At 43.4% G+C, this 16,291-nt stretch overlaps 3 protein-coding genes across 3 annotated transcripts in view; 1 reads left to right on the forward strand and 2 right to left on the reverse strand.

Moving 5' to 3' along the window:
• The window catches only part of LOC139929940 (uncharacterized), a 152,785-nt gene that overhangs the window by 56,701 nt on the left and 79,793 nt on the right, over nucleotides 1–16,291 (forward strand). The gene's annotated exons all lie outside the window — the stretch shown is intronic.
• Nucleotides 5,098–8,416, reverse strand: znhit1 (zinc finger, HIT-type containing 1). Its single transcript, XM_071913112.2, is given in 8 exon segments — nucleotides 5,098–5,787; nucleotides 6,372–6,496; nucleotides 6,499–6,543; nucleotides 6,720–6,799; nucleotides 7,031–7,073; nucleotides 7,075–7,107; nucleotides 7,573–7,670; nucleotides 8,373–8,416. Coding segments are annotated over 8 exon segments (471 nt in total). The 5' UTR covers nucleotides 8,398–8,416; the 3' UTR covers nucleotides 5,098–5,765.
• LOC139922586 (multifunctional procollagen lysine hydroxylase and glycosyltransferase LH3-like) lies at nucleotides 13,163–16,285 on the reverse strand. Its single transcript, XM_078291692.1, has 4 exons — nucleotides 16,247–16,285; nucleotides 15,745–15,891; nucleotides 14,620–14,745; nucleotides 13,163–13,442 (listed from the first exon to the last, which is right to left on the reverse strand). Exons 1-4 carry the CDS (start codon nucleotides 16,283–16,285, stop codon nucleotides 13,287–13,289), a joined length of 468 nt encoding a protein of 155 aa, XP_078147818.1. The 3' UTR covers nucleotides 13,163–13,286.

Below are 16,291 nucleotides of genomic sequence, written 5' to 3' on the forward strand. Positions count from 1 at the left end.
TCTGTCGGGACGGCAGATAAAGAAGATGAAGATAATGGTGAAGCCCTTTTTTTTTTTTCTTCTCAGTTCCCCCTCCGTCTCGGTCTGATGCGGTTCAGACCTTCAGCTTTGCAGAGCGGCGTGACGGTCTTTCTGAAGCTGGTTTCTGTATCTACAGTCTGTCACGTTCTGCAGCGGGACGCCTCGGACTCCAAACTCTGGGATCGAAGAAACCGTTTCATTTCAACAAATTTGTCTGATTTAGGTCTATCTATACCGGTGGTTCTCAACGTGGGGTCCGGGGACCACCAGGGGTCCTTGAGGGGGTTCCAGGGGGTCCCGAGCACACTGATGAATTATTAAACTTCAACATTATTTCATTTACAGGAAGTTAACACAATTAGAGAATGAAGAAGAATGATTGTATTGATCATAGTTTCTCTGTTATCTCTCTCTGTCATACATTTCTGGACAAAATCATATCTGACAATAAAAATATTCTCAGATTTGGGTCTGAGAGACAAAATCTCATCAAATGGGGGTCTGTGGCTCTAATGTGGATTAAATTAGGGTCCTTGATATGAAAAAGGTTGAGAATCACTGCTCTATAGGGCTGAATAATTAACCGAAATTTTATCGAAATCGCAATATGGCCTACTGCAATTTTCAAATCGCAGGAGGCGCAATATTTGTTAAAGGTGAAATGTGTCAAAATAGCATTTTAAATAAAATATCATCGTGCTGCAGAGATGTCCTGCCTACACATCATATTCTACAGACTTAAGAAAACATCTTTGTTTGGTACAGATCCCCGCAAAAATCACACCATAATCATTTTAATACGTTTTTCAATGAAAATGAGAATAATGATGTAAAAATGATCATTCCCTCTAACATCGCAAATCATATCGCAATTTGCAATATCAGTCAAAATAATCGCAATTAGATATTTTTTTCTTTTTTTTTTTGGTTTTCATGTTAACACTAAGAAGAAGATCGCTGTAAGTTTCTGTCACCAGACCAAAATTCAATCCCGCTTAATGAAAATGTTTGTTTGTTCGTACACTTTTTGGTTTCGTTTTTTGTTTTATCAAAGACGTTTTGTTTTTTTTGTTTCGTTTGTATTTTTTGAAAATGCTGTTTCACTGAAAAATCATCATTTGTATTTTCATTATTCATTGTTTTTGAAAATCTTTAAGATTTATCATCAGTGCTCATGAAACTGTTAAACAGGTTCTGTGAAAAATACACAAGAGTCACATTGTACACACACACACACACACAGCTTAGTTGTATTACATTATTATGTAGTTGTGTTTTACTGACTGTGTTTCTTTATTTATCACAAAATTTATTACAGAATCTTTTAGAAACTTTAGCGATCTGCTTTGGTGTTTCACCTCGACAGACAGGAAGCAGCTGAAAAATGAAAAAACATGCTTGAGCACCCATGGGTGCTCAAGCATGTTTTTTCATTTTTCAGCTGCTCGAGGTAAAACACCAAAGGAGATCGCAGTTGTTTATAAAAGATTCTGTAATAAATTTTGTGAGCACCCATATCAATGTTTGATGTCATAATAATAATGAAAAATGCCATAAAATGTGACATTTTTAACTTTAACGCTGCATGTATCACACTGTGCAGAATACATACAGAACAGAGACTGAAGTGGACATCCAACATTAATATGGATGCTGACTTATTGAATTTGACGATTAAATACAAAGTAATTGGTTTGAAACAGTACTTCTACCTATTTTCAAACTCGCGCTTTTATTTTGAAGGCTAAACGGCCAGTAATGAGTAAGGAGTAATGACTGAATTTTCATTTTTGGGTGAACTATTCCTTTAAACATGGCAGGATGTGATTGGGCGAACACCTAAACAAGGCAATTCTAACGTTGCGTCCCATTGGTTAACCTCTGGCCCGCCTCTGCGCTGTCCCCATTGGCTGTTCTGACGGAGCCAGTCTTCTGGTTGGCTGGTCTGGAAGGAGGGGCGGGGCTGGAGGCCTGGAGGAGGAGAAGAAGAAGAAAATGAAAGTTCCACCTCCTGTCGGACTTCTTCAGATGTCGGAGCGTCTCCTCTCCTTCCTCACCTCTCCCCCTCTTCCTCCTCCTCCTCTTCCTCCTCCTCTTCCTCCTCCTCCTCTTCCTCCTCCTCCTCTTCCTCGTCCGGAGAAGACGGTCGTCAGTCCCTTGTGGGCGGAGACGTGGCGGAGGGGGCGTGTCCTCGAGTCCTTCAGCTCTGACAGAAGCTCCGGACTGGAGAGAGAGATACGAGCTGGACACACAGACACACACACACACACACACACACACACACACACACACACACACACACACACCTCGCTGTTTCAAATCAGTTTTTCTAAACTCTTTTCTGACAGAAGCTGAACTGTCTTTAAATAAAGTCTCTAAATCTGTCGGCTGTTTTTAGCCAATCAGCCGTGGAGAAAAAATGTTTTTGACAACAAATTCAGGATGTCTGCAGGTCCTGGAAGAGCCTAGAAATGTCTTGAATTTTATCACTGAAAATACCACAACAGTCCTTGAATGCTGTCAAATAAAACCTTTAAGTCTTTAGAAGTGTAGAAAATAAAAGTTTTGCTAACACTTCAGATTAAGGAACACATTAACTATTAATAAATTGCTTATTAACATGAGTATTGGTTCATTATTAGTCATTACAAACCACTTAGCACCTTATTCTGCACTGTTATATTCTACAACATAAAATGATGGCTTTTCCCTCAGCAGCCTCTTAATTAGAGTTTGGGGTTTATAAGGTGTTAGTATCACATATTATTGAGGGAAACCCCATAGCTAATAGTTCATATGTTCCCTAATCTAAAGAGTTACCAAAGCTTCTTGTTGCTCTGTTTCTCAGGTGAATGTAAACTGTGTTGAGAAACGTTCTTTAGGGATTATGAAACCCAAAAACTACACAGCAGCCAAGCTGAAAACAAAGCTGCTTCTCTTAGTTCCTGGAAGGTTTTGGGAATACGAGGTTTCCACCGGGCAGCAGCAACATGTAGAGGCTGGATCAGAACAGACGCTGATCAATAAACCAATAGGAAAGCTTTAAACAGAAAAGCTTTGGAAACAGCTGTAACAACACAAGATAACAAGATAACAAAATATATCTCCATCACACAGAACATAATATTATAGCATAACATCAACTCACCACTTCTGTTGTTGTTGGAGGGACTGACAGGCGGGGGGGAGGGGGAGGAGGAAGAGGAGGGGCTAAAGGGGGAGCGGAGGGGGGAGGAGAAGCAGGGGGAGGGGGCGGGGCTAAAGGGGGAGGGGGAGGGGGAGGAAGGGACAGCGGATTCATGGGAGACGCCTTGGGACCGAAGTTTGTTCCGAGACTCTAGGAGCAGAACAACAAGGAGGAGTCAGACCGATAGGAGCAGAACAACAAGGAGGAGTCAGACCGATAGGAGCAGAACAACAAGGAGGAGTCAGACCGATAGGAGCAGAACAACAAGGAGGAGTCAGACCGATAGGAGCAGAATAAGAAGGAGGAGTCAGACCGATAGGAGCAGAACGACAAGGAGGAGTCAGACCGATAGGAGCAGAATAAGAAGGAGGAGTCAGACCGATAGGAGCAGAACGACAAGGAGGAGTCAGACCGAGAACAACATCAGTATATTGTCTAAATTTAAATCACCTTGTAGAAACTCAGCTTGCAGCTCCAGGCTTCGCAGAGAGAGAGGAGGAGGAGAGGAGGATGAAGAGGGGAGAAGTTGCGTTTCTGGTGCCGCCATTGCTGTTGGGGATGAAGATGATGGTGAAGATGAAGACAACTTCATAGTTCTGATTTGAACTTCTGCAGAGAGGGAGATGGAAAAGAAAGTATTATCCGCCTGGAAACCACACACAGAAATGAAGCTGTGTTGTTTTGTACAGAAGACCTCTGACCCCGCCCCCTCCTTTAACCCCGCCCCCCCTTGCTCTGACTCCGCCCCCACGGCCCACGGTGAAGCAGAGCCCGATAAATTAAAGAACCGAACGCATCTCCAGTCCAGTTTAAATTCCCTGCTGGTCCTTCAGACTTCAGTGAATCGTCTCAGACCGGAACCCGAAGCTCTCCCAGTTCTCCCAGTTAGAGACTTACTGGTTTGTGTCTGCGGCTCCTCGGTCTGCTGCTGTCGCCGGAGCGGAGGCTGCTGGCAGAGTGACGCCTCCCTGCTGCAGGGACAAAGTCTACCTCTCTCTCTCTCTCTCTCACAAACAGGTGACTGTTTACTGCAATTACTGTTTTTCAAACCGGGGTCAAGCACTGATCACTCTGTGTGTGTGTGTGTGTGTGTGTGTGTGTGTGTGTGTGTGTGTGTGTGTGTGTGTGTGAGGATTTAAAGCGAGATAAACCGGTGAAAGAGGTTTAGTCCTGAGGGAAAACACCATGCAAAACACACACACACACACACACAGACTCAAAAGTCCACATTAATTATTTACATAATTTTATGACGTGGTTGCCAATGGTTACAGAGAGAGAAAGAGAGAGTGTAAAAGTAAAAGTAACTATGGAGCGCTGATCATTGTCGTAGTTCTTCACCAACATGATGATGATCTGTTGTTTCATTTATGCTTCATCTTGTCTACATTTTGTTGTTTTGTTGTTGTATGCTTTGGCAAAATATACTCATGTATGTCATGCCAATAAAGCTAATTGAATTGAAAAATTGAAAATTGAATTGACAGAGACAGAGAGAGGGAGAGAGAGAGAGAGACAGAGTGTATTGCACTCAGCTGGACTTCTAACCTTTTAAGTCCGATCCACAGGTACGAACACAGAAAACTAAATATTAATGGAAATATTAACTATTTTATATGCAACAAACAAATACTAACAAATACTAATAATGACTAATATCCTTTGTTGTCACTTCCTTGCTGTGATATCCAGCCAGCTGAGTGAAGTGAAAACGTTTTAAAGCCATGTTTTGTTTTAATAAGATGAACAGTCGACCTGCTGCTCTGCTCGTCCCACAGATCACCTGTCAATCAAACAGTGTGGGCGGAGCTTGGGTTTCCTGTTTGAGTTTCTCTTCTCTCTTCCCAGCTCTTCTTCTTCTGTTGATTCCAAACAAACGTGCAGCAGAGGATTTTTCCCAGGAAAGAGTTTTTTTTATTTTAATAAAAAATAAAAACATACAACAGAACTAATTATTTACACCGACTGCCAAACAATAACATCATGATACAGAACATTTACCTTCAGTGTTAGCAGGCTGCCATGCTCTCTGCGTAAAATTACATTGACAATGGCCATCTGCTATTGGCTGATCTTTGGTGCCAGGTGATGACATCACCTTCTATAGGAGTACAACAGGTGGTGACATCATCACCTGGCACCAAAGATCAAAGATGTCAGGCTGTACACAGGTTTGATTTGGGGTTCAGTTCCTCTTTCAGAGGTACGGTTTCATTCCCCATTGACTTGCACTAGCATCGCTAACATGCTAATCGCAGGCAGCTGCCGATTTCACAGGAACGCAAACTCTAATGTAGAAACATCTGGAACAGTCCAAGACGGGGACTGATTAGAGATCAATAGGATAGGCTGAGACTGCACCGCCCCTTTAATGGAGACAGGAAGACTCCATCAGTCCATCAGTCCATCCGCATGCTGCACAGATCTGTCCATCCATCTCCACTGAAACAGAGCAGACGGTTCGAGTCCCGCAGGAAGTCAAGAGTTCACTGTTCTGGACGCAACGGGGCCAAATATCCCATCATCACTGTTACCACGGCGACAGAGAGACGCCTCGTTACAGCGTCCACTTCAAACACCTGGAGAGAGAGAGAGAGAGAGAGAGAGAGATTAATTTCAGATTCACATTCATAATAAACACGTATCTCTTCTCTCTCAGCTCTGTCTCCAGTGTTACACAGAGTTTTCAGTAGAGAAAAAACTGTGTGTGTGTGTGTGTGTGTGTGCACCTGGTCTCTGTGTGTGTGTGTGTGTGTGTGCACCTGGTCTCTGTGTGTGTGTGTGTGTGTGTGTGTGTGTGTGTGTGCACCTGGTCTCTCTGTGTGTGTGTGTGTGTGTGTGCACCTGGTCTCTCTCTCTGTGTGTGTGTGTGTGTGTGTGTGTGTGTGTGTGTGCACCTGGTCTCTCTGTGTGTGTGTGTGTGTGTGTGTGCACCTGGTCTCTCTGTGTGTGTGTGTGTGTGTGTGTGTGTGTGTGTGTGTGTGCACCTGGTCTCTCTGTGTGTGTGTGTGTGTGTGCACCTGGTCTCTCTGTGTGTGTGTGTGTGTGTGTGTGTGTGTGTGTGTGTGTGCACCTGGTCTCTCTGTGTGTGTGTGTGTGTGTGTGTGTGTGTGTGTGTGTGCACCTGGTCTCTCTGTGTGTGTGTGTGTGTGTGTGTGTGCACCTGGTCTCTCTGTGTGTGAGCAGACACTTGCTGCAGCAGTATCTCCCTCCACAGGAGGTGCAGGTGTAGTTGGAGGGGAAGCCGCAGACGGAGCAGAAGTGGCGGGGGGGGCGGCGAGGGGGGCGGGGGCCGCCGCCGACAGGTAGTTAGGCTCCGGCTTCTCCGACAGGTTCTGCCAATCAGAAGACAGGGGGCGGGGTCAGCTGACGGCCAATGAGAGAGCAGAGAGGAAGAAACAACCGGAGACACACACACACACACACACACACACACACTAGAGATATAGAGTTTTATACCAGCTGTAAATGGAGTTTATGAAATGTCAATCAATCATTAAGCCCCGCCCACCTCCTCCTCCAGCAGAGTGGTGAAGTTTTTCCTGAAACGCTGCTTGAAGTGATCGCCCCTCGTCTTCCTCTTCTTCTTCCCTGGAGAGAGAGAGAGAGAGAGAGAGAGAGAGAGAGAGAGAGAGAGAGAGAGAGAGAGAGATAGAGAGGAGAGAGAGAGAGAGAGAGAGAGAGAGAGAGAGAGAGAGAGAGAGAGAGAGAGAGAGAGAGAGAGAGAAAGACAGACAGGTAAGTTAAAGGTGTAGGAAGTTCTTTACATCAACACAAATCTCTCTCTCTCTCTCTCTCTCTCTCTCTCTCTCTCTCTCTCACCTGGCTCCTCTGTCTCACTGAAGGCCGGCAGGCGGGCAGTAGGACCCGGGGGGAGGGAGGGAGGACAGCGGGTCGTCCTGGAAAAAACAACAACAACAAAAACACATCATGTCAGCACACATGGAGCTGAGAAACATCTGTGACATCACATCATCAAACAGCTCTGCTGAATCCTCACTTCTGATTGGCCCGGTGAAGGAACCCGAGCTCTGATACTTCAGTTTCACATCCAATCACATCAGCTGATTTCTACAACTTTTTACAAGAGAAACAAACTTTACATCGCTGCTCTGACCCGGTTTGTTTCTGTTGCTATGGTTACAGATGCTGAGCTAGCTTTGGTGGAAGCTTGTAAAATGACTTTAGCTTGTAATGCAATAATTTAAATCAATATCTGGTGTGAAATGATGAACGTCTTTGGTTAGTAGCTGTGTAATACACAGGGTCAGGGTCCAGTCTTCATTTCAGACTGTACATTATCCTGTACTACCTGGGAGACACACACACACACACACACACACCTGGAACACACACACACACACCTGGAAGTTGTCTTTCTCCAGAGCCTCCAGCTGTCTGGTCAGTCTCCTCTGTCTGGTCGCTTCATCTAAAACTCTGCGCTGACCAGCCTCCACCCGAGCTGAGAGAGAGGGAGAGAGAGAGAGAGAGAGAGAGAGAGAGAGAGAGAGAGAGAGAGAGAGAGAGAGAGAGAGAGAAACAGAGACGTCACGTCAAATTATATTCAAAAATCTTGCAACTCATCATGTCTTTGCTTATTGGGAAATGTACATTCCTCGTAAAACGCAACTTAAAACCTTTTCCAGTGTTTTATGATCCACACTTCAATTCGGCTTACATCCAATCCACCAAACAGCGCTGATTTCAGTAAAATCTCTACTTTTACAACAAGTTCCCAGCAGTCTCCTTCCACTGAACTACAGCTGCAGGGCGGCGGACAGCGGCGTGAATCGCCTACAGAATCTGACATTTTAAGGGTACAAAGTGCTGCCTTGGTGGATCGTTTATATGCCGAATTTACCGGAAGACATTACCGATTCTTAAAATGTATTCAGTTGTGTTTTAATTGGTGTGTGATGTTAGAAGGCTTTATTTACCTGCCGGGAAGCGGTTCGGCGAGCCGCTCCGTCAGAGAACGGGACGTATCGAGGCTAAGCTAACGCTAGCTAACAGCCGCCGCTAAAAACTGTCGTAACTAGACAGCTAACTGCTGCTTAACGAGTAGTTACAGACTCTAAGCAGTGCTCCAATCAGCGTGCAGTGTGTAACGAGGTAGATGTGCTGTTTAAAGTGTAATTTTAAGCTATTTAAAGACAAAACTCACCAGATACTTTCTTCTCCAGCACCATGACGGCTGTTGGTGTTTCACTTCCTACGGCAGCCGCAGAGGGACGAAACTGCTTTAACGGAGCGCGTTTTAGCTACAGGCTCACCATTGACCATGAAGAGAGAGTTTGGGCTATAATTAGAATCAGCACAGTTTAAATATTGTGTTTTAATTATTTAAGTCCTTAAATTGTAAATACTATCATAGCTACCGTTAACATAAGTTCATACGGCAAGCCACAAGGGAAAATATTGCAATACACGGAGCCCGTTACGTCACGTGTATTTGTCTCCATCTGGTGTTGTTGGTGTGCAACCAACAAACCAACAGAATACACTTACTATGTTTACTGTGAACTAATGTTATATAGATTTATATTAAAAGTGGTAAACTATTCTGCAAATAAATATAAAATATAAAATTTACATCACTCTATCTAAATACAACTATTACTAAAACATATAATAAAAGGTTTCAGATGAGTTATTCATCTGATTATGATTTCCAACAGTCATTTATTATAATCTATAACACTTTAAAGTCAATCTTCTATCACTAGTTCAAAATGAAACTAAACATCAAATTCTCCCCCAGCAGGCGAAACAAACGCACTCAGCCGTACAGTAAAATTATTTATTAAAATCTCAAAACTTTATTTCTCAATCGTAACAAATAATTTAATGCAGTTTGTACAAAGCCAGAGAAAATCTGTTCTTTTAGAAAAGGCACGCATGGAGAGAAAACCTCAGCAGTCCAGTTTGTTTCTACTGTTCGATCTGAAACTATAATCTGAAAACACACCGCTGTCCAGAAGTAAATAACAACACTTTTCTTAATTTCTGAAAGAATATGAATCTGGAGATACGAGGATTTCACTGGACAACGAAGAAAACTACTGAACTACAACATGGAGGCAAAAACAAAGAGAAAAAAATACAAAGAAACAAATGAAAAATTCAAACAAAATGATGAAGAATAAAACATAAAAATATAAAGGCCTTTAGTCTTTTCTCAGTAATAATATTGTGAAATATCTGGACTCAGACTCAGTTTACACTCTTTATCCAAACGCCCTCCGGACTTTTTGTGAAAAAAAAAGAAGATACATTTACAAACCAAAAAAAAAAAACTTTTCCCCCACGAAATCAACATTCAGTGTTTGGGAATCAAACTCTTCAACTTTTGTAACATTTCAGAACAGCTGGTTCCAATCCGAGCGATCTAATTGGTCGACGCCGCCTTCCGATTGCTCGGATAATACCCATGATGCTCGGCTAGCTTGCCGGTTGCTACGGCAACTCTCGCGGTAACCCGGGCAACTCGCTAGCGACTTAATTCTTCACGCACTTTCACGACTTTGGAGAAAACTTTCGAGTTAGTGTTCTAAAAATCCTAATCCTCTAGAGGGCGCCCCGCTTGTTTTTTTTTTTTGTGGGGGGTGATTACGGTTACCATGGCGATGCGTCTGAGTCCACATGACCCCAGCAGAGAGCGCCGCCTACTGTCTGAATACAGAATGTTCTGGATCTGTGGGGGAACGTTAAGGCAGAAAAAAACCTGCAGCGTCTCTTCAGAGTTTGAGGGATTGTGACAGAACAACAGAAGAAGAACCTTGATGGTCATGAGGTTTAAATTAACTGACACACACACACACACACATACACACACACACACATACATACATACATACATACATACATACATACATACATACATACACACACAGCTGGAGTGTATTGCGAATGTGCTGCTTGCATAGATTCAGGTAGAGTCTGGTTAGTGTGATGAGAAAAGGCAGTATGGTGATGATTAATGAATTATTGATGGATTATTGATGGATTATTGTGCTGTTAAAACATTAATGCCTCTGATTAATGAAGAAGAGTTTAACCTCAACCCATCCATCTCTCTCTCTCTCTCTCTCTCTCTCTCTCTCTCTCTCTCTCTCTCTCTCTCTCTCTCTCTCTCTCTCTCTCTCTCTCTCTCTCTCTCCATACGGTCACTTAATGGAATGAAAGGAAAATAAAGTGACTCTGGTTCTGAAATGTTGCGTTCGAGATCGTCACATATCCAGGGTTCCCACTGTGGTCAAACTCCAGGACTTTTTCCAGGACTTGACGTGATTCAGTCAGAGTGTTTCCATGACTTTCCAGGACTAAATGGGAGTGTTTCAATGGCATAAATACGCAAAATTCTTAATAATTAAGTGGGAGCACTTCCATGGTCAAATGTGTAAAATTCCATGACTTTTAAATGACTTCCCATAATGAAGTGGGAGTGTTTCCATGACCTAAAAATGTAAAATTCAATGACTGTTTCATGACTTTTCCAAATTAAGTCCATGACTTTCCATAATCTAAAAATGTTCAATTCCATGACTTTTCCATGGGAGTGTTTCCGTGACCTAAAAATGTAAAATTAAATGAATGTTTTGGAAAGTCATGAAACCATCAGAAAATGTCCATGACTTTGCATGACGACTAAGTCAGAGCGTTTCCAGGACTTTCCATAACCTGAAAATGTCCAGTGGGAGTGTTTCACTGACCTAAAAATGTAAAAATTCCATGACTGTTTCATGACTTTTCAAAACTAAGTCAGAACACTTCCATGACTTTCCGTAATCTAAAAATGTCCAATTCCCTGACTTTTCCATGACTAATTGGGAGTGTTTCCATGCCCTAAAAATGTAAAATTCCATGAGTTTTGGAAAGTCCTGAAACAGTCAGAAAACTGCCATGACTTTCTGTGACGTAAATCAGTAAAATTCCAGGACTTTTCCATGACTTTCCACAACTAAGACAGCATGCTTCCATGACTTTTCATAACCTAAAAATGTAAAGTGGGAACGTTTCCATGACCTAAAAACGTTAAATTCCATGACTGTTTTGGAAAGTCCTGAAACAGTCAGAAAACTTCCATGACTTTCCGTGACCTAAATCTGTAAAATTCCAGGACTTTCCATAACCTAAAAATGTACAGTGGGAGTGTTTCACTGACCTAAAAATGTAAAAATTCAATGACTGTTTCATGACTTTTCAAAACTGAGTCAGAACACTTCCATGACTTTCCGAAACCTAAAAATGTAAAATTCCATGACGGGAATGATGTTGATGATGAATGATGTTTTGGAAAGTCATGAAAACTTCTATGAGTTTCCGTGACCTAAATATGTAAAATTCCATGACTTTTCCCACAACTAAGTGGTTTTCAGTCTGAAAATCAGCTGATGCAGCGAACCCATTCTCAGCTGGAAAATTCTCTTGATATTCCCAGAGAAACTGGATCAGTCTGGAATCTCAAAGACTCAAGGACTTTCCAGGAATTCAATGACCGGTGGGAACCTGAATAAAAAAAATTCTCTCTCTCTTTCTCTGTCTCTCTATCCATCTATGTACTCAACAAAAACTAAAAACATGATTGTGAAACTTTCTGCAATGATGCGTTCAAGATCATCACATCTACTCCTGTCTCTCTCTCTCTCTCTCTTCTCTCCTCTCTCTCTCTCTCTCTCTCTCTAAAAGTGACTGTTACAGTGTGACTCCCAGTCTTCAGGCCGTTTCTCCCGGGTTTCGTCGAAGGCGGTGTGTGTGTGTGGTTTTTTTTAAGAGCGTGCTGCTTCATGCAAAGTGTTTCTGCTGGAACATAAACAGATGGCATATCGGAAAAAAAATCAAGTATTTATATAAAGCTGTAGGGATTTCCTTTCAAGTTTTCAATGTAAAGAAAATAAAACTAAACGTGTGCAATATGAGCGTGAAACACTGAACTCACACACCAAACTCCATTCAAAAATCCGGCACTGGCCGTTTGGTACCTCGCTTATCGATGAAAGCAAAAACCCTGTAAAATACGACTCGAGACTTTTCTGAATCTTTAGACGCCGCTCCACAGTTCGGCAGAAATATAATCCACCAAGCAGCATTTATTCCCCCCCAAAAAAATTCACATTTGAGAACTGGTTCACCTGTTTTTCCCCCACAGTCTTCTTACAGGCAGAACGCACCACCGGGGGGCAGCAGTGAGCAGGGTGAACCGCCAATAAAAATTAAGATTTCATTGAAATAAGAGCTGATTGGTGGATTGGATGAACGCCAAATTGAAAAGCGGCGTCTAAAGATTCATTAAAGACGTCAAGTCGTGTTCTACCAGGAATGTGCTGCTGCAGATAAGACAGGTCGCATTAAATCAATGGATTTTTGAATGGAGTTTGGTTTGAAGTTTGAAGTTCTCTGCATACAAGAGAGAATGGCACTAAGTTAAAAATATGAACACATACAGTACTAACTTCTGACCAATAGTACACAAATCAAAGACTTTAATACTATATAATACTTAAGTTTTTCTTCTAATGTAGTATATTTTAAATAGTAATATAGTGTATTTTTATGTAATTTAGTATTTTGAAGTAAAACGGTTGTTAATTTGTGGCGACAGGAATACAAAAAAACACGAATCGTAACGTTAACCTCATATGTCTTGAAGTGTGTTAGCAGGTTGTTGAGTTTTGAGTGTGAGAACGCTCAGCAGAAACGGTTAAAGCACGCGGCGCTCAGCGTGATGTCACACGTTAGGCTCCGCCCCCCGGGGCGAAACGGCACGACGGCAGGGAGTCCCGTGATGCCGACTGACGGAAATGTGAAATGTTGTGAAAGAGCTGCTGTTCAGCGCCGACTCTGCAACCGCTTCACTACGGCCGTCTGACACACACACACACACACACACACACACACACACACACACACACACACACAGAGCAGTAAGGTGTGTAAGTGGTTGGTTGGGTGGCTCCTCCTGCAGCAGCTGTTCGTCCGTTTCATCTTGATCTGATGGAGGTGAAGGGGAAGGCAGGTAGTGAGGTTCACACACACACACACACACACACACTTGGGGTCAGGGGTCGTGGGTCGGGGGTCAGGGGTCGACGAAGGACACCATGATGTAGCGGGTGCCCTGCGTGGTCGGCAGGCCCTCATGGTAGTGCGTCAGGCGGCCCGGGTGCATGAAGCTCCACCCCTTCCTGGGAGACTCCACCTGACAGTCGTAACGCAGGAACCTGCAGCCGCCGCCCTGAGAGAGAGACAGGTGGGAGGGGAGACGGGTGGAGAGAGAGAGACAGGTAGGAGGTTAGACAGGTGGAGAGAGAGAGACAGGTAGGAGGGGAGACAGGTGGAGAGAGAGAGACAGGTAGGAGGGGAGACAGGTGGAGAGAGAGACAGGTAGGAGGGGAGACGGGTGGGAGGGGAGAGACAGGTAGGAGGGGAGACAGGTGGAGAGAGAGAGACAGGCAGGAGGTGAGACAGGTGGAGAGAGAGACAGGTAGGAGGGGAGACGGGTAGGAGGTGAGACGGGTGGAGAGAGAGAGACAGGCAGGAGGTGAGACAGGTGGAGAGAGAGACAGGTAGGAGGGGAGACGGGTAGGAGGTGAGACGGGTGGAGAGAGAGAGACAGGTAGGAGGGGAGACAGGTGGAGAGAGAGAGACAGGTAGGAGGTTAGACAGGTGGAGAGAGAGAGACAGGTAGGAGGGGAGACGGGTGGAGAGAGAGAGAGAGAGAGAGAGAGAGAGACAGGTAGAGAGAGAGAGAGAGAGAGACAGGTAGAGAGAGAGAGACAGGTAGAGAGAGAGAGAGAGAGAGAGACAGGTAGAGAGAGAGAGAGAGACAGGTAGAGAGAGAGACAGAGAGAGACAGGTAGAGAGAGAGATAGAGAGAGACAGGTAGAGAGAGAGAGAGAGAGAGAGACAGGTAGAGAGAGAGAGAGACAGGTAGAGAGAGAGAGAGAGAGACAGGTAGAGAGAGAGAGAGACAGGTAGAGAGAGAGAGAGAGAGAGAGAGAGACACAGGTAGAGAAAGAGAGAGAGACAGGTAGAGAGAGAGACAGAGAGAGACAGGTAGAGAGAGAGACAGAGAGAGACAGGTAGAGAGAGAGATAGAGAGAGACAGGTAGAGAGAGAGAGAGAGAGAGACAGGTAGAGAGAGAGAGAGAGAGAGACAGGTAGAGAGAGAGAGACAGACAGACAGGTAGAGAGATAGACAAGGAGATGAGGGTTGGTTGACTGTAGTGAAAAAAATAATCTAGTTGATCTCTACTAGCAGAGATTAATATGTCTTTTGTGTGTCTCAGTGTGTGTCTCAGTGTGTGTGTCTCAGTGTGTGTCTCAGTGTGTGTGTGTGTGTGTGTGTGTGTCTCAGTGTGTGTCTCAGTGTGTGTGTGTGTGTGTCTCAGTGTGTGTGTGTGTGTGTGTACCTGGTAGTCCGTGCCCTTGTTGTTCAGAGCGATGTTGATAGTGAAGGTGGACGAGTCGTGATGCGGCCGGAGAGACGGCTGCTCGTCCGGACGGTACCGCACCACAAAGTTCATGATGGCCTGGGCCTGCACACACACACACACACACACACAACACACACACACACAACACACACACACACACACACACACACACACACACACAAACCCAAAGAAAACATGTATAATTAGCAAGATAAAACAGTAAAATAGAAACACGATGTGAGCTGCATGAAAAGCAGCAAAAATATAAATTCTATTTAATTCAAATGAGAAATGAAACAGTTTATCCTTTAAAATATAAATATCAGACTGTGAGTCTTACTGAAAAATTAATTTAACATTTTCTTCAGTATTAGGCTATAATGTTATGAATAAATAATGAACTAAACACTTCACCAGTCACACTGATATGTATTTAAAGGTTATGCTTAATTTTTAGACTATTACTATTAGAGACTATTAGAACATAAGTTATTAAAATAAACTTTCATGTCATTTCATTTTATTTTGATCACTTTCACATGTAAATATCTGAATGATGAATTTGGCTCTCAGATTTAATTTTATTCAACTTTATTTCTACTCTGATGGCAGTTTAATCCTCTGACTGCGATCGGACATTTATTTATTCCTTCTCCTGTGACGCAGCTGCAGATTTAGTTCTATATAATAAATACATTTCATCATTATTCTTATTTTAGAATGAGAAAATAAAATGGAAACAGGGAGAAATTCAGAAGAGTTACTCCTAATTATGCGCGGCATTTTTAATCTCACAGATATGTTTTATGAATTTTAAAAAGGGAAATTCTGCTCTGCACTGATTCATATAAACAGAATACAAGCAGACAGATAGAATATGAAATAAGGAATAAAAATAATAATAATAACAATAATAATAATAAAGCAAGAAAATAGTGTGTAAACAGCTGTGTGGCTCTGTGAACGGGTGTGGAGAGAAACAAAACACTTTAAAGGACCGGAGGGAAATATGGAGGTGTGTGTGTGTGTGTGTGTGTGTGTGTGTGTGTGTGTGTGTGTGTGTGTGTGTGTGTGTCTCAGTGTGTGTGTGTGTGTGTGTACCTTGGGGTAGTACCCTGGGTAGAGTTTCTCGGTCACAGGGACGATGTACTCCTTCAGGAACTTGAGCCACTCCTTCTCAAAGCCGATCTGGTTCATGTGGATGTCGACCGTGGGAACGTTCTCATAACCACCGGCCAGACGCTCGTCCTGCACACACACACACACACACACACACACACACACACACAGAGAGAGACACACACACACACACACACACAGAGACACAGAGACACACACAATGAAGCATGACACAGATGCTGAATTTTAGTTCTGACTTTGATAAAACTCTAAAGTCAGACAGACAGGCATACAGACAGAGAGACAAGAAGACAGGAAGACAGGTAGGAAGACAGACAGACAGACAGACAGACAGACAGACAGACAGACAGACAGACAGGCAGACAGACAGACAGACAGACAGACAGACAGACAGACAGACAGACAGGACAGACAGACAGACAGACAGACAGACAGACAGGCAGGCAGACAGACAGACAGGTACCGTGTGTCTCCCTCCGGACCAGCCTCCATAGTCCTCCATGGTCTC

Source organism: Centroberyx gerrardi, chromosome 23, assembly GCF_048128805.1.
Source record: "Centroberyx gerrardi isolate f3 chromosome 23, fCenGer3.hap1.cur.20231027, whole genome shotgun sequence".
Taxonomy (NCBI): Eukaryota; Metazoa; Chordata; class Actinopteri; order Beryciformes; family Berycidae; genus Centroberyx; species Centroberyx gerrardi.